Raw genomic sequence first — 19099 nt, forward strand, 5'->3', positions numbered from 1 at the left:
ACAAATGAGCTGATTTGAGGGTGACACACACACACACACACACACACACACACACACACACACACACACAGAGTTCTTCACATACACTAGTGATGGGGGGAGGGGGGAATTGACACAGTTAAATGTCATTATATTATATTGATGCTTTGACTCTCACTATCGATTTGTAATAAAAAATATATATATATATCAAAATGTTGTGTTCGCAAGCACTAGTCTGCTGTACCTGTTCCAACTCCACTATTTTTCATCAAATAGCTTGTTCTCAATCTTCTTCTTTTTAAATAGTGCGTCAACATGTTTTCAGCAATTATTTTCTCTTGTCTCTGCGGCAGACATATAGTGAGCAATATATTTGGAACATCAAATTGCAATAAATACGCAATATCAACTCGCAATACATATAGAAAAACATGAGAATCCAATATATCGTATCGGCACCTAAGTATCGTGATATCATCCCTGGCAATTTCCAGCCCTAATATACACGCTGGACAGCAGCCTCCATACAGATGTGTGGCTGGGGATCACTGTTCTCAAGGACACACACACACACACACAGAGAGGCAGACACGACACACACACACACAGAGAGGCAGACACGACACACACAGACAGGTGAGCTCACACCCCTACGTGCATTCACTTACAGTAAAGCCCAGACATACCCTCTCATTTTCTTCTTACTCACTTGTGTGTAGTGTTGATTGGACTCAGACAGCACATGACCTTTGTACTTCAGAATGACCTAATCTTGGCTTGATGACAGATTGGTGTCTCCACTTCCTTTTTAACATCTCTTTGAACCTGTGTGTGTGTCAATGGCTCATTCAGATCTACACAAGCTGCATGCCATTGATAATTKACCATGGAAGCATGGATCACTCTTATAGTCTAACACTTAAATATGCCCCAGTGCTATCTTCAACGGGACACAATCTGGACTCATCAAAGGGAATCCAAGTAAAGCCGACGGGAGATCGAGTTGACCAGTACACCTGGGCCTGGCAGACAGCCCAAAGGACAGCCTGCACAATGGTTCTCACTCTTGCCACAGGGTTGTTCCTCCAACACAGAGCTGGTTCAGAAGCAGAGATTTAGCTCAGTTATTCTCTGCGGTGGAGCTGGAGTGAGCTGTGATTTGGTTTTGGTAATACTCTTCAGGCAGACGGGCGGGTACTCCCAGGGTTTGGTGTACCCGGCKAGAGGAATCTCATCAGTCGGTTTAGAAGCGTCGCCTTGAGATCTGCGTAGCCTAGTTCTGCTGTTTTTTAATTTGCTGAAAGAGTAGTTGCATCTCATCAGAGAATATAAATAGTATGCGTGTAGCGCATTAGGCCTACTGTTAATATGTCAGTGATTGATGTGCGTTATTCAGAGCATATGGATGAGCCTCAGCCGGGTCATGTTACAGACAGCCGTTGGACTTGTAAATTCTAGCTGACTGGTACATTTGTGTGTGTGTGTGTGTGTCTGTAAAAAAGGCATTCCACTGACTGAGCTSGTTGGCAGTGGTCCTAACAGCTCTGCGTGGTACAGGGCTCTGGGTAGCATATTACGTGATGGGAGTTGACGACCTCGAAGTCTACTGGGCCTCACAGGCAGTGCTATTGGCACTGGGTGGCGTGGCTCTGGTTTTGGCTATGAGCAGTGTGTCTTTTATGTGTTTATACATAAAGATGATCCTTTAGCGGCTAGCCTATTACTAGATTATCCACATCACACACTGCAGTTTTGAGCTGTGCGTGTTACAATCCGCATTGCACGCAGACTATATTTCTGTTGAAATCTGCAGTGCTCTCAGACACAATCTTGAGTTTCTGTGCTGCAGTCTCATTGTCTGCGTTTATCCCTCTCCTGCTCTCCCAAGTATTAGATGAATCTCAGTCCCTCTGTCTGCACTGAGATCCCTGTGAGCTGAGTAGACTCTACCGCAGTATGGAATGCGAACTAGGTTTGGCAATTTTACGATTGCATCGTCTATCGACCGATGTTTGACAGCCATCGTYGATGGTGACAACATCGTGATGTCACATGATTGTTTTAGCTTTTTTGAACTTGACTGTACCATTAGGAGTCTGGCAGTGAGCACACAGCAGGGCAACATGCCAAATGGTMTTTTCCCTAAATGCCATAGCCTTCATTTTCTTTCTTTTAACCTTTTATTTTTTATCAGGGAGTCATACTGAGACCAAGGTCTCTTTTACAGATGAGCCCTGAATTACAGAAAGTGCACACATCCAAATGTAAATACAAAACGAAAGCAGAAAGGAAAAACACTGTCATAAACACGTTCGTTAGTAATAAGGTCCTCAATCAGCTTTCTGAATTGGCCTAGAGGCACCAAAACATCACATTTTTAAAAACATTTTGAAGATTGTTCCAAAAATAAAAATAAGTCACTACGACCGCGGTCCACGTCCGAACCTGTTCTGTATCTTGTCACAGCAGTCTGAGGGGCCCTTAATATACCTCTCTCTTCTCTCTACCCCTCTCTCCTATTTCCCCTTGTTCCTGTTCTCCTCTGTCACCCCTTTCCCCCTCTTCCCCTTTCGCCCCTCACTCTATAAAAAGACCAGAGCAGGTATGTGTGTGGGATGTCACCTCATGCTTATAGAATATTGGCTGATTGCTTAATTTAGTTTTTGCTGGAGAGCAGTTTTTACTGTGGTGATTAACGGGCGGTTGGAAGGTGCTGGTGTGTTCCTGTCGAACTGACCGAACAACCAAGCGCTTGCTCATTCCGACACTGTACATTGTACTGTATACTCTACCATGTTGTCTGAACATAGCTTTCTAACAGAGGATAAAGGAGTAATAACATTTATTTTTTATATAATCCCTTTCTCTCTCCTCTCAACAGGCTCCGATTCTTTTGCTTAGTTGTAATTCTTGCACATTTCCACAGCAAGGCTCTTAGTCTTACAAGGACTGTCCAGGTTCATTGGAATGTGATCTTAGTCTGACCGCCCTCCCGCTTTATCTGCTGCTTGCACACGCACACACACACACACACACACACATACCTGTCCCAGTCATCAGAAGCTGCAAAAAATATGTTTGTGCAAAAATAAATGAATTAATGAATGCTAGCTAAGTTTTTCCTGGTTGGACCTTCATTTACAATTAATCCAATTTCAGTTTGTGCGGTGGTTGTTTAGATTTCTGTAACTTTGTAGCAAGTATGTTCTGCATGGTGTAGTGCTTTAGAACGGTAMAAAGGTGCCTRTTGTTGGAACTGCTTYGGAGGTGTCCTATATCTTTTCCAACTGTCCCGTGCATTGTCTCACGTCGGATGTCGTCACTCCTACGCGCTGCTCGTCCCTCAACCGATCTGTCTTTTAGGACTTGGAATTCATAAAACGSCAAACRCTAGTTCCTAATTCYGAAAATCGCTCCGCTCTCGCCCTTAGTAGCTATGACGCACCGGCGTAAAACCATGCTCGATCAGCGGAGCAAGCTGGTTTGAATGTCCAGACGGTAGCTAGTTTGCCAGCTTGTTGATGAAGTTGACCGGCACCATGGGACTGTTCTCAAAAATTGCCATGTATTTGACACTGACAGAAGCTGGGACTGTGACTCGCTACTTTGTAACAGTTGGCCAACGTGATAACGTTGTGTTGAAATCATGAAACATCTTTTGTGCATTAGCTACAACTTCTGCGCTAACTAGCTAGAGGGTGCATGTGTGAACTGGTGTTGCTGGTATCCCTCCCTTTTCGTTTCATGGATTGATTTGAGACTGGTTCAGCCAGCAAGCAGATACTAGCTAGTTTTCTCGCACATTTTGAATTTCATAACTGATTTTGTACCACCACAAAACACCTTAGCTAGATGTAGAGTTAGGTAGTGAAGACTTGCTCGTGCAGAAAAACGTAAATATTAGCTACAGGTTTATAGTTTTTGGTTAAGATTAACTCAGACTCTTTTGGGGATGAAAGGGGATTCAGTGGGCGACCGTAATATTGGTAAACTTTTCGAATGTTAGGACTAGGGATGTACATTTTGTCTTAATGTTTAAAGTGCCATATAAAAATGCAAAAAGTTAAATGACGAGTTCACAGTTCAGAAGTGGTTCTACGTATGACCGCTAGGGGGCAATGCAGTTCAATCTACTGCTGTCCTGGCTACTACCTACCGGTCGTCACCAGTTGCCACAGCCACAAAGTCATAAAGCCTGTTTTTTAAAATTTAACTAGGCAAGTCCGTTAAGAACAAATTCTCATTTACAATGACGGCCTAGGCACAGTGGGTTAATTGCCTTGTTCAGGGGCAGAACGACAGATTTTTACCTTGTCAGCTCTGGTATTCGATCTAGAAACCTTTCGGTTACTGGCTCAACGCTCTAACCACTAGGCTACCTTCCGCCCCAATCACGGCCAGATGTGATACAGCCTGGAATCGAACCAGGGACTGTAGTGACACCTCTTGCACTGCAGTGTCTTAGACCGCTGCACCACTCGGCAGCCTGTGTATTTCTATATTTTCTATTCTTAACCCTTGTGTAGTCTTAATATTCTGTATACTCTCCTTGTTCTAAGGGTAAAAAATTACCCGCCTTCACTAAACCCATAAAATAAAGCAGCTTAATTGAATGTTAAACCCCAAATCTGTTTTGCATGAAGAAACAACCTGTCATTCATCAGACTTTGAATATCTGGGTTTTCCCTCTTCACAATGCAGAAAGACTGCATTTAATCAGTGGACACCACTCGTTTTTATGACAACACACCCGTCATAATTATTTTCTTTACTAAAGTACTGGTTTATTATTATTGCTAAAGGTACTGCATAGGTGTAAAAAATAAAATTAAAATAAAAAAAAAGCTCTTTGGCAAAAGAGAGCACTTCTATAGCCTAAGAAAGTAGCAGAAATGTGCAGAAAGTAGTTTTGAATGCATTTTATTGAAGGGAATTGATAAGTCTTGAACTTTTTTGGCAACATTGTGATATATTCTTATATACTGTACAATAAGGAATTMAACTACAAAATACTTTATACCCACAAGGTGTATAAATAAGATAATAGATACAAAACAAAAACGTGAACATAAATCAATCAACTCTAATTAGCACATGTAGGACAGTATGCAAGTGTGTGTGCATGGACTTTGCAGATGTATTTCTCACATGTGCAGCACATAGTATTTGTTTTACAGTCCTTCTTTGGGGGGCAGAATATCATCACCTCTTGCCTGCTGCAGCCTCAGGTGGATCAGGACAAGATTCAACCCCCTGAACAGCTTTCACAAGTGCTACAGAGGCTGCTGTGCGGGGGAGGCGCTCCTTTCTTTGAATGTGTGGGGTTACAAGTGCCTTTCCCAGCTGCTCCAGGAACACCCTCTTGTTCCGCTTATCAGGCATCCAGGTAGGGTTGATCTTGTTCCATATCACAAAGGCATTGTATGAGGACACATCAATGATGTTATGAAGGATGACCAGTGGCCAGCGGGCAATCAGTCATCCTCCTGCAGCTGTAAGTTCCAATCACCTTGTCCAGGTTGTCCACGCATCCTTTGTTGTGATTGTAGTCCAGGATGATGGCTGTCTTCCTGTCCTCACGATCACTGATCTCAGCCGTTTTGTGCAGTGTGCTCAGGAGGACCACATTCTTGTTCCTCTTTGGGAGGTCAGAAACTAGAGTGGGGGTGAAGGCCAACTTTGATGAGAAGGCCTCTCTCCCTCTTGTTGCGAGGACTGCAGGGGGACCTCAGGCTTGTTCTTTCTAACTGTGCTAACCATGGTGGTCTTCCTCTTCAGGAGCTGCTGCTGAGTTCATAAGAGGTGAAGAATTTGTTACATGGGACATTGTGCCCCTCAGTCCATCTGTCACATCAAGCACAACCCACATCCCCTGGTTCTTCTCCGGCCTCCACTGCTCGGCTTCCCTGTGTAGACTTGCATCTTCCAAGCGTAGCTGGATTGTGCGTCACAGGCCACCCATATCTTGATGCCATACTTTGCTGGGCATATACTGCCGGAAAGGACAGCAACCTTTTGACAAAAGAGATTACTATCAGTATTTGTATCAGTGTCACAGAAAACAATCACATAAATCAATGATATTACAGCAATACATTATAAAATGAACAGTGAAAATCACTTACGTTACAGATATGCAAATAAAAATGTTACCTCTGAATGAACCAGTTGCTCATCCACTGTTACTTAGGCCCAGGGTTGTAGAGGTATGGCAGACGCTCCACCACTTCTCCCAGACCTCTCTTATGGCCGTCAGTTTGTCTCTTACACGTCTTGCAGGTCTTGACTCACTGTTATCAAATCGTAGCATTCTTGAGAAYGTGTGAAAGACTGTGGCATCGTGGCACGGAAAATCGCCCTTCCACTCTCTGCATCCCAGAGACTACATRTAGCCTCGCCTCAGGACCTATACACACCCGCTAAGATTAGTAGCCCTATGCAGGTCAATCTCATCCATCCTTTTCCAGTTGTCTCCATATAATTTGTCATTTCCAGGATGATTTTTTCCCGATGGCTTTTGTGATGAACATGTAGAATGTTGAGGCGATGTCCTGGACATGGGCAACTGCTGTCTTGTGGGCCCTGGGGTCATCCTTGGGGGCCCTGGGGACATTTTGTGCTGCCATCCTGCCCTGGTTGTCATATGGTGACAAGGACCATGTTATTTTGCTGTTCTTTCAGCTTGGGGTATATCTTCTTCATCTGAAGATGATGCATCGTGCTCTGGGTTGTATTCTTCCCCATCTTCTTCTTCAGATACCACCTCCTCCTCCTAAATCATTGTTCTCGTGTTTCTCCTGGACATCTTAATAAATCCGGTCTACGACCTGTTGGGCACTGAAAAGTGCACTCATGGCTTCAGCAAAGAGAGAACTGGRGGGACTGTCATCTGCAGCACCTTTATAGCCTCTGACTGCATTCCCCGTTAGTAAACAACGCTTTCAAGAAATGTTTATTTTGCCTGAAACTTTGTTTATTTTGTCAAATAGTTTTTATTTTGTCTGTGAACTTGAGTCGTCTGGGGTCGCTGAGGGGAAGTGCTGCACATGCACAAGAGTTTTWGTTTTGTCTGAGTCCAATCAGTAGCACACAATCTAAATGTCTCATTGTGCGTGTGTGTCTTTTGTGGTTTTTGTGGTGTGTAAATGATTTTAGAACTGCCGGGTCAAAAATGACGCTAAGACAATCTTTGTACCCTGGTGGAGTACAGCTTTCATGTAAATATGAACGAAGGCGATGTTTCACTTTTTCTAATGTTGGGGACACTCTAGGAAAAGTCAAGTTGAAAAATATAATCTAGGGGGTTTTCTCTGCTGTTAAACATAGTGGCGGTCATTTTTTTTTTTTTACCCTTAAGACCCTTTAAACCCTAACCCTAATCACACTGCTAACCTTATGCCTAACCTTAAATGAATACATGTTTATGATATAGCCCACCCCAAAAACAATTTGGACTGTGGAAACCTTACCGGACGGCACACACCTTACTGCTGTCCCACACCCACTCAGTGCTGTGGTATTAATGTTGTTGTAGGTTCTCTGTTGTGTGCCTCTACTCCACGTTCTCAGTTGCCAGTACCTACTTCATGTTCCACTTCTCATCAATGTGATTGCTCGTTGCAGTGATGTATGACAGCGTATTCATAGACGTCTAACATTTATTTTTTMWAAACCTTTTATTTAATTAACTAGGCAAGTCGGTTAACAATAAATTCTTATTTACAATGACGGCCTACCCCGGCCAAACCATAACCCGGACGACGCTGGGCCAATTGTGCGCAGCGCTATGGAACTCCCAGTCACGGCCAGTTGTAATACAGCCTGGAATCGAACCGGAGTCTCTAGTGACACCTCTAGCACTGAGATGCAGTGCCTTAGACCGCTGCGCCATTCGGGAGCCCTGTCTCAATGTTTAGCAAGGCTAGTTTCTAGATATGYCATTAGGGTATTAAAGCCGACATCCTCACATTGGCTGCATATCAACTGCATTACTGCAATCATTTATGTAATCGGCGCTGGGATTTGTCTCACTCCRTTCCTTATCGCACTTCTGGCAGCAACGGGTTGTCATCCCTTTCAGCATTGCACCTGTACTGCCACTGTAGCTCAATTCCACWWYGCGAAGTTTGCATTTCATCACCCTCTCRTGTAACTTCTCAAAGTAGCGTATTGCCATACAGGACTGTCTCACTCTCTGCCATTTTTCTTACAGATAACTACGACGACGTGCGGCGCGCTTTCTATACGTGGCAAATCAATTGAAAGATGCATATCTCCTACTAATGTTACAGCATTTATTTTTCCGATGATGATGATGATGATCGGAGCCTGTTAGTGGTCGTTTTGTGTTAACCGGACTGTGCTTTTATGTTAACGATCCCCATGTCGTTTAAACGTTCACACCCCTAGTTAGGGCAGCATATTGTAGCAGTATGRGGAAACGGCTTCCTCAATAGAAATCTCCGATTTTACATTTGTAGACGATGTCATGGCGACGTCGGCTAGTGTAAACGCCTTCACACTGCTTGCTTAGCGAGTACCCCTTCCCCTCGTTTCGGCCCGTACCTGGCGCAAACTCGGGTCCTCCGCTTCACAAACACACGTGGCCACCCCCCTCAGGCGTCTCAGCCGATCGCGCCACCGCAAAAGCTAGATAATGAGGCGACGCAAGCAGGACGTTTTTAAGGCYGAGGAGTACACGTCACAAATCCCTATGTGCTACACTTGCTAAGCTCATGTTCAGAAGCACGTCATCAGGTCTATAGGTTTAGAAACTGGCCAAACTTTATTTTTAGCAATCCCATGAGCGTTTGCAAGTTCAGACCGATCAAATCAGACAGATCAGCAGTGTCTGATTTGAGAAAGTGCTGTCCCGTGTATCTACAGTAAATATAATGTCCGTTCTAGAATGTCCTTCTAACCAATCAGAAATGAATTTTAACAATTAAACAATAAGGCCTGAGGAGGTGTGGTATATGGCAAATATACCACAGCTAAGGGCTGTTCTTATGGACAACGCAACGCGGAGTGCCTGGATACACAGTCTCCATCCTAATAGGCTGCATCCACTTCCTTGTAAGCTAGATCATTGCTGACCTTGGTTTAACCTTGGTTGGACCGGCTGTCTCTCATACAGACAGAAACCTTATCTTTTCTTTAACCACATCGTCTCGGTCTCAGTCTCTAAGCTGACTGGATGGAAGGAAAGAGCCCCCGCCCTGGAAATGGTTACCTAGGAAACGGCCCTCAGACAGCACCGCTGCCACGGCCGCCGTGGTCTTTGTTGCATTCCTCTCCGTGTGGGTAATGTGTGACTGACGGCATATTTGTCTGCCACTGCCGTCAATCCCAGAATATATTTTTCCCTGGGCTGCGTTATCATTATTTATAGACAGAACTGCAAATCATCAGCTGCATTTAAACATGATGCAGGCTTACGTCATCAATGTCCTCGTTAGATTTAGACAATGGCGCTTTTCAAGGGGCTTGTGCTTATTTGTGTGTACATTGCCTTCAGAAAGTATTCATAACCCTTGACTTATTCCACGTTTTGTTGTTATAGCCTGAATTCAAAATGTATTTTAAAAAAAAAATCTCACCCATCGACACACATTGCCCTACAATGACAGTGAAAGCATGTTTTTAGAAATGTTAGCAAATGTATTGAAAATGAAATCTAGAAATATCTCATTTACATAAGTATTCAGACCCCTAAGTCAATACTTTTCACAGCGATTACAGCTGTGAGTCTTTCAGGATAAGTCTCTAAGAGCTTTGCACACCAGGATTGTGCAATATGTGCATATTTTTTTAAATCTTCAAACTCTGTCAAATTGGTTGTTGATCATTGCTAGACAACCATTTTCAGGTCTTGCCATGGATTTTCATGTAGATTTAAGTCAACTGTAACTCGGCCACTCAGGAACATTCACAGTTTTCTTGGTAAGCATCTCCAGTGTAGATTTGGCCTGCTGAAAGGTGAATTTATAGCCCAGTGTCTGGTGGAAAGCAGACACAGGTTTTCCTCTAGGGTTTTGCCTGTGCTTAGCTCCATTCCGTTTCTTTTTTATCCTGAAAAACTCCCCAGTCCTTAACGATTACAAGTTTACCCATAGCATGATGCAGCCACCACTATGTTTGAAAATATCAAGAGTGGTACTCAGTAATGTGTTGTATTGGATTTGCCCCAAACATAACACTTTGTATTCAGGACAAAAAATGTATTGCTTAGCCACATTTTTTGCAGTATTACTTTAGTGCCTTGTTGCAAACAGGATGCATGTTTTGGAATATTTGTATTTTGTACAGGCTTCCTTTTCACTCTGTCAATTAGGTTAGTATTGTGGAGTAACTACAATGTTGTTGATCCATCCTCAGTTTTCTCCTATCACGGCAATTAAACTCCCTAACTGTTTTAAAGTCCCCATTGGCCTCATGGTGAAGTCACTGAGCGGTTTCCTTCCTCACAGGCAACTGAGTTAGGAAGGAAACCTGTATATTTGTAGTGATTGGGTGTATTGATACACCATCCAAAGTGTAATTTAATAACTTCACCATGCTCAAAGGGATATTCAATATCTGCTTTTTTTTTATACCTATCTACCAGTAGGTGCCTTTCTTGGCGAGGCATTGGAAAACCTCCCTGGTCTTTGTTTGAAATGCACTGCTCGACTGAGGGACCTTAGAGATAATTGTATGTGTGGAGTACACAGATAAGGTAGTCATTCAAAAAATAATGACACTATTATTGCATGCAGAGTCCATGCAGCTTATAATGTGATTTAAGAAAATGTGTACTYCTGAAATKGTTTAGGCTTGCCATAACAAAGGGGTTGAATACTTACTCAAGACATTTCAGCTTTACATTTGTTATTMATTTGTAAACATTTTGRAAACCACAATTCCKCTTTGACATTATGGGGTATTGTGTGTAGGCCAGTGTCAACTCTAAATGTAATCCATTTTAAATTCACGCTGTAACGCAACAAAATGTGGRAAAAGTCTAGGGGTGTGAATACTTTCTGAAGGCACTGTATATAGTGGACTGCTGTGATGTTTGCTAGTTGTGGGCTCAATGGCATTGAGTGACAGCGGTTGGGAGAAAATAATCCATATTTTAAGTGTGTAAATGAACACACTCCTGTAGAGTAGTCAAGCTTAGTGCATAGACACGTGCTCGTATGGCTCTCATTGATACACTATGTATACAATAGAATGTGGACACCCCTTCAAATGATTGAATTCGGCTATTTCAGACACGCCCGTTGCTGACAGGTGTCGGCAACGAACTGTTCGTCGGGAGCTTCTTGCGATGGGTTTCCATGGCTGTTATAGCAGCAAGGGGGGGGGGGGACCAACTCCATATTAATTCCCATGATTTTGGAATGAGATGTTCGACAAGCAGGTGTCCACATACTTTTGGTAGTGTATATCTAGCTGCTCTGCCAAGTGGACACCTGCTGGACTCCGTTTAGTGTGTGTGTGTRCTCACTGCTAGTGCGTGTCATACTGTGTATGCATCATCATCATACTGTGTGTATGACGGAAGCGCTGTTGACTTTTATGGTGAACACTTTCTTTACTTTAGTCGTTATAGAGTGACTACAGTACACACTGACTGCCTCTCACATGACTAGGCCTGTACTGTAGCTGTTTTTATGTTTAACCGTCAAATTCATCAATACCTCCTGCTGTTCATTTCCAAATTGGTCAGCCGGGTCCGGTTTATGTGTTTATCCTTGTGCTGACGTTAGATATAGTACTTRTCCTTTTTTATAGGTTGACTCAGGATTGATGACATGTTTACTGTCCATATGGTCTCTGCTCCATCTCCTGTCTTTGAGGCGACTGTCTGACCCTGAAACATATTAGTTAACCCTTCACCTCCTCCATTTTCATCTCTCTATCCCTTCCTCCTCTCTCTCTCTCACTCTTTCTCTCTCCACCCCTTTATCTTTTAGGGGGCGTTTGGAGCTCTTCAGAAAATCTGCGAGGACTCCGCAGAGGTCTTGGACAGTGACATGTTGGACCGTCCGCTCAATGTCATGATCCCAAAGTTCCTGCAGTTCTTYAAGCACAGCAGCCCCAAGATCAGGTACTGGCCATCTCTCCTGCTCCCCCTGCTCACTGCCTCGTCTCTCCCTCAGTCCTCACTCCTTGGCCAATGAGGTTCCTTAACAGCCCTTACCGCCTGATCAGGCACTCAAATKAAACCAAATATATTTATAAAGCWTTTTTTTTTTTACAACRGCCWTTGTCACAATGTGTAGGGTGTGTGCACTAATATGAAAAGTGTATTATAAAATGTGAAAATACATGTCATGTCTCAAAATTGATATCCATCTTACCTCCTATATTGTTTTATGTCCTGGATTGTATGAAGAAAGATGACTAGTTCAACTGTGAGCCTTTCAGTTAGCCTCAGTTCATGTACAGCATCCAGCCTAGCTGACTATTATATAGTCAGACCTCCATTGATTTAGTTTCCCTAATTTTGGCCATCCTACAAGGGTAAAAACGCCAATAACCTTTGAACAGATTATGATAAAGACATGCGGTTTGGACCATTGGTTTTCTTTAGAGGAGTATCTACACAATTAACATATCTTACCCATTGGTCAAAAGATGCATTTTTGTTTGGACACACTACAGAGTGCCTTACAATAACCTGGCCTAGACCACAGACAGCAAGCTGAAGCACAGTGGTAAGCAAAAGTCCCTAGAAGGAATGACTGTACTCTAGTACGAGTGTACTGTGCCTCCCTCTCTCTCCCTGCTCACAGCCTTGCCTCTTTCCCCCACTCTTCACTCCCGGGGGAGCCAACACCTTGCCCCTCTAATCAGTCCCAAAACAACCCATAGCCAAGTATTTATTAATAATGTTGAGATATATTCACAGGCGCTTTGATCCAAAATGGCCCCTCGCATCCCTCTTTCCTCAGGCTTATAGATTAAACTTTCTCTCTGATTTGTATCCATCCTTTGGTGTTATCATGGTCTGAGATCCCAGATAGGAGACTGGGGAAAAGGGAGGTGGGGGGAGGAACAGAGACCGAGGCAGCGTTGATGAGGGGATTGTGTGAGGTTAAGGTTTTAAAGGGTATGTTGTTGTGTTGCAGGTCTCATGCCATCGCCTGCGTCAACCAGTTCATCATAAGTAGGACCCAGGCCCTCATGCTGCACATCGACGGCTTCATTGAGGCAAGTCTGACCCTGCAGTGACCTCTGACCTATACACTCTGACCTCCCATAAACCCCAGACAGCCCTGTAACTGTCTAATATGCCCACAAAGTCAGACACATGGTGTGGTATGAGGCTTATGTGACCCCCTAAGTTATGCAAACAAGTCATATACCACACGCACAAACTCACAACTAGCACATATTCCCCTTGACACACACAACACCTCTGCTGACCTTCACACATGGCCATTAGACGTCATCACACACACACACACCCATCCCAGCCATAATACCCAGAAGGCGTCATCCATGCAGGCAGGTATATGGCCTTAGCTCTCAGTGCAGTGTGTCAGTGGGTTAGCTCTGAGCCTCTAGGCAGCACAACACTGTTCTACCCTAGCTTCAGTTCAGTACACAAACCCCAATTCCTCCGATTGGATCAGGGCTGGTAAGCCGTTGGAAGTAGATCAGGTTAACCACYGATGAGCTTAAATTCCAGCCACCTAGGCCCTGGATGAGGACAGATGCACCCAGCACMGTGACATTGACAATACATGACAGGCAGAAGAATGTCGCAGGCGGATAAGGGATAAAGAAAAGGCTGCTGTTGAAAGTCCCTCTGTCTTTAGCTGTAGGGGTGAGAGGGTGTAGAAGAGGCACAGGTCACATGGAATCTGATTTACATACTCTAAATTGGTTTAWTTCTGTAGGGTGTTTTTATAGAGCTATTTTCACTGGAGTTCTTTATGTGATAACAGGCAGARGGACAGAGTTGATAACAGGATTTGAGTAAAAGGAGATGGCCGTGGTCAGTAGAGGCTCAGGTGGTCGGGAGATGGCTAGAGGCTCAGTAGTCGTAAGTGGYACAGGCCAGACCTCAGGACGCACATGAAGACATTCATGTCTGWACTCAAGTAACCTTTCCTTGGCTCTATCTCAATTGCCCTAAAATGTGTCCTCATCTCGTCTCCTTCCCTTTGTCTTTTAGATTGGAAATGTGATTCAATAGTAATGGGATTATTATAATATTTTTTTTAACAAATAATGTCAAGTGAGGAATGGTAGTCCCTTTGAGACTAGTATGGGTACATAGGTGTACGATGTTTGACCCCCTTCCCTCCCTGTAGAACCTATTTGCCTTGGCGACCGATGAAGAACCGGAGGTGAGGAAGAACGTGTGCAGAGCTCTTGTCATGCTGCTGGAGGTCCGCATGGACCGTCTCCTACCACACATGCACAACATTATAGAGGTGAGACTAGGGCTGGGGCGTAGGACTGGGGTTGGTTGGCGTAGGACTGGGCGTTAGGACTGGGGCGTAAGACTGGGCGGGATGCGAGGGTAACTGGTGGCGGTGGGTGGCGTAGGACTGGGGCTGGTGGCGTAGGACTGGGGCTGGGTGCGTAGGGCTGGGGGAGGGATATAGGCGGTTGAGATGGAGGGAGAGGGCGTGGGAGGGATGTGGCGGTTGAGATGGAGGGATGTAGGCGGTTGAGATGGAGGGAGACGGGCGTGGGAGGGATGTAGGCGTTGAGATGGAGGAAGAGCCGTGGGGGGAGTAGGTGGTTGAGATGGAGGGAGAGGCGTGGGAGGATATTAGAGATGAAAGAAGGAGAAAAACAACCAATAGAATAGGTTCAGCTAAGTCTTTCATCAAATGAGCTCAAGATGCCACCTAGTGGCCAAAAGCTATATTTCCCAGCCAACTTGATCCATAATCAGTTGGGTGATTGTGGCTGCCCAGCTTGTGGCCTTGGAATGGATCATGAATATTGATGGAGGAAGTGCACTACAAGTATAATGTAAAAGGACACATTTTCCCCTGGTCCTCTCCTCCTCAGTACATGCTGCAGAGGACTCAGGACCAGGATGAGAAYGTGGCTCTGGAGGCCTGTGAGTTCTGGCTGACCCTGGCTGAACAGCCTGTATGTAAGGACGTTCTGTGTAACCACCTCTCCAAGTGAGTAACACTATATATATATATATATACACACACACACACACACACACAGCGAGAGAACATCTCACAGATGATACTACAAGAATGTTAGCGATGGCATATGGGAAAGCAAAGACAGTCATAGCAGCACAAATGCTTTGTGACACATGGACATTACAACACCAGCCTCCATATCAAAGCTTTAGCTATAACATTTGCTCCAATCCCACACTAAGTCGTTCTAGACCTCACCCCTGGGTGTACTGTCCTCATCCTGTCACCCCGGCCATTGCTCAATAGACATGGCTGTTAGTGCTGTTAGTCATCTGTTACACGGTGGTGACAATGCTGGCGTATTAGTGTGGCCTGTCCTCTCCCCTACCCTCCGTCCCCTGTCTGTTTTCAGACTGACTCCGGTGCTCGTCAACGGGATGAAGTACTCGGAGATCGACATCATTCTGCTCAAGGTCAGTCTGCTCTGAGTGTGAGCCTGGGAATGGATCTATGGGCTGCTAGACTGCTGCTGGACTGGAGGCTGTGATTAAGATGTACTAGACACATCACACCTCAACCCTGGGAGAGGGTGGAGGGTATTGCAAGGCATATCAATCTTGTGGCTGTGTCTCAACCTTGGGTATGTGTTGGTCCTGAGGTTTGAGTATCACCCGTCACTGACCTGTCACTATGGTTACAATTATATACATTTTTAAAGATGCATAAATATGTATGGGTCTCTGTCTGCTTGTAAGATTATAGTCTGATAGGTGAACTGACAGCGACAGCCTAAAGGCGGCACTATGTCTTAAAGTAGTATAAATAATTAGAATTGCACCCGTGTGTGTGTGTGTGTGTGTGTGTGTGTGTGTCTGTGTACACTTGCGAGTGTCTAACTTTGTGTTTTTGTGAGACTTGTGTGTTTAACTAACTGTGAGAGTGTGTGTCAGGGTGACGTGGAGGAAGATGATGAGGCCATCCCTGACAACGAGCAGGACATCAGGCCCAGGTTCCACCGCTCCCGTACGGTTGCCCAGCAACACGAGGGTGACCGGGACGGCATTGAGGAAGACGACGATGAAGACGATGACCTGGAAGATGATGACACCATCTCTGACTGGAACCTCCGTGAGTGGACCTCTGTTTATCTGTTTTTCAAATCAAATTGTATTAGTCACATGGGCCGAATACAACAAGTGTAGACCTTACAGTGAAATGCTTACTTACGAGCCCCTAACCAACAAAGCATTTAAAAAAAAATATGGATAAGAATAAGAAATAAAAATAACAACTAATTAAAGAGCAGCAGTAAAATAACAATAGCGAGACTATATACAGGGGGGTACCTGCACCGGTTAGTTGAGGTAATATGTACATGAAGGTAGAGTTATTAAAGTAACTATGCATAGATGATAACAACAGAGTAGCAGCGGTGCAAAAAAAGGGGGGCAATGCAAATAGTCTGGCTAGCCATTTGATTAGGTGTTCAAGTTCTTATGGCTTGGGGGTAGAAGCTGTTTAGAAGCCTCTTGGACCTATACTTGGCGTTCCGGTACCGCTTGCCATGCGGTAGCAGAGAGAACAATCTATGACTAGGGTGGCTGGAGTCTTTGACAATTTTTAGGGCCTTCCTCTGACACTGCCTGGTATCGGGTGATGTACTGGGCCGTTCGCACTACCCTCTGTAGTGCCTTGCGGTCGGAGGCCGAGCAGTTGCCATACCAGGCAGTGACGCAACCAGTCAGGATGCTCTCTGGTGCAGCTGTAGAACATTTTGAGGATCTGAGGACCCAGGCCAAATCTTTTCAGTCTCCTGAGGGGGAATAGGTTTTGTCGTGCCCTCTTCACGACTGTCTTGGTGTGTTTGGACCATTCTAGTTTGTTGTTGATGTGGACACCAAGGAACATGAAGCTCTAAACTTGCTCCACTGCAGCCGCGTCGATGAGAATGGGGGCGTGCTCGGTTCGGTCCTCTTTTTCCTGTAGTCCACAATCATTTCCTTTTGTCTTGATCATGTTGAGGGAGAGGTTGTTGTCCTGGTACCACATGGCCAGGTCTCTGACCACCACCCTATAGGCTGTCTCGTCGTTGTTGTGTCATCGGTAAACTTAATGATGGTGTTGGAGTCCTGCCTGGCCATGCAGTCATGAGTGAACAGGGAATACAGGAGGGGCCCCTGTGTTGAGGATCAGCGTGGCGGATGTGTTGTTACCTACCCTTACCACTTGGGGGCGGCTCGTCAGGAAGTCCAGGATCCAGTTGCAGAGGGAGGTGTTTAGTYCCAGGGTTCTTAGCTTAGTGATGAGCTTTGTGGGCACTATGGTGTTGAAAGCTGRGCTGTAGTCAATGAATAGCATTCTCACATAGGTGTTCCTTTTGTCCAGGTGGGAAAGGGCAGTGTGGAGTGCAATAGAGATTGCATCATCTGTGGATCTGTTGGGGTGGATCTGTTGGGGCAAATTKGAGTGGGTCTAGGGTTTCTGGGATAATGGTGTTGATGTGAGCCATGACCAGCCTTTCAAAGCACTTCATGGCTACAGATGTGAGTGCTACGGGTCGGTAGTCATTTAGGCAGGTTACCTTAGTGTTATTGGGCACAGACACTATGGTGGTCTGCTTACATCGTGTTAGTGTTACAGACTAGGACAGGGAKAGGTTGAAAATGTCAGTGAAGACACTGGCCAGTTGGTCAGCACATGCTCGCAGTACGCGTCCTGGTAATCCATCTGGCCCTGCGGCCTTGTGAATGTTAACCTTACTCACATCGGCTGCGGAGAGCGTGAGCACACAGTTTTCCGGAATAGCTGGTGCTCTCWTGCATGTTTCAGTGTTATTTGCCTCGAAGCGAGCATAGAAGTAATGTAGCTCGTCTGGTAGGCTCGTGTCACTGGGCAGATCTTGGCTGTGCTTCCCTTTGTAGWCTGTAATGGTTTGCAAGTCCTTCCACATCCGACGAGCGTCAGAGCCGGTGTAGTACGATTCGATCTTAGTCCTGTATTGACACTTTGCCTGTTTGATGGTTTGTCGGAGGGCATAGCGGGATTTCTTATAAGCTTCCAGGTTAGAGTCCCGCTCCTTGAAAGCGGCAGCTCTACCCTTTAGCTCAGTGTGGATGTTGCCTGTAATCCATGGCTTCTGGTTGGGGTATGTATGTACGGTCACTGTGGGGATGATGTCATCGATGCACTTATTGATGAAGCCAATGACTGATGTGGTGTACTCCTCAATGGCATCGGAGGAATCCCGGAACATATTTCAGTCTGTGCTAGCAAAACAGTCCTGTAGCTTAGCATCTGCTTCATCTGACCACTTTTTTATTGATGTAGTCACTGGTGCTTCCTGCTTTTAATATTTGCTTGTAAGCAGGAATYAGGAGGATAGTATTATGGTCAGATTTGCCAAATGGAGGGCGAGAGAGAGCTTTGTATGCATCTCTGTGTGTGAAGTAAAGGTGGTGCAGTTTTATTTATTTGTATTATTATTTTTTCCCTCTGGTTGCACATTTAACATGCTGAGAGACATTTGGTAAAACGTATTTAAGTTTCCTTGCGTTTAAGTCTCCGGCTACTAGGAACGCCGCCTCTGGGTGAGCGTTTTCTTGTTTGCTAATTGTTTGCTAATAGCGGAATACATATCATTCAATGCTATCTTATTGCCAGCCTCTGTTTTTGTCTTGCTCTTGCTGTCTCTYTTCCAGCCTTACCCCACATATGTACAATTTGCCAAAGATATTATTGACCTTTTTTTGTGGGCAAGGGTGCTTGTCTGTGTACCCCTCTCTATACTTACATGTCCTTCTCTCTCTCTGTTTTCAGGTAAGTGTTCAGCAGCGGCGTTGGATGTGTTGGCTAACGTGTTCAGAGATGACCTGCTCCTCCCTATCCTGCCTCTCCTCAAAGAGCTCCTCTTCCACCCAGAGTGGGTCATCAAGGAGTCTGGAATACTTGTTCTGGGGGCCATTGCTGAGGGTAAGGCCCTGTTATAGTACCCTAACCCCTGAGCT

The 19099-nt window shown here is 44.9% G+C and overlaps 1 protein-coding gene across 2 annotated transcripts in view; it reads left to right on the forward strand.

The window, feature by feature from the left end:
* The window catches only part of tnpo1 (transportin 1), a 61393-nt gene that overhangs the window by 18258 nt on the left and 24036 nt on the right, over positions 1 to 19099 (forward strand). For both annotated transcript variants that reach the window (XR_011479852.1, XM_023987370.2), the window contains exons 6-12: positions 11943 to 12076; positions 13101 to 13182; positions 14292 to 14414; positions 15004 to 15122; positions 15508 to 15568; positions 16046 to 16223; positions 18912 to 19064. Coding sequence is in view for 1 of the 2 variants with exons in the window: in XM_023987370.2 (XP_023843138.1) it covers positions 11943 to 12076; positions 13101 to 13182; positions 14292 to 14414; positions 15004 to 15122; positions 15508 to 15568; positions 16046 to 16223; positions 18912 to 19064 (850 nt within the window). In the remaining variant the exon portion in view is untranslated. The remainder of the gene's footprint in view (positions 1 to 11942; positions 12077 to 13100; positions 13183 to 14291; positions 14415 to 15003; positions 15123 to 15507; positions 15569 to 16045; positions 16224 to 18911; positions 19065 to 19099) is intronic.

The sequence above is a fragment of the Salvelinus sp. IW2-2015 genome, linkage group LG5 (genome assembly GCF_002910315.2).
Source record: "Salvelinus sp. IW2-2015 linkage group LG5, ASM291031v2, whole genome shotgun sequence".
Classification (NCBI taxonomy): domain Eukaryota; kingdom Metazoa; phylum Chordata; class Actinopteri; order Salmoniformes; family Salmonidae; genus Salvelinus; species Salvelinus sp. IW2-2015.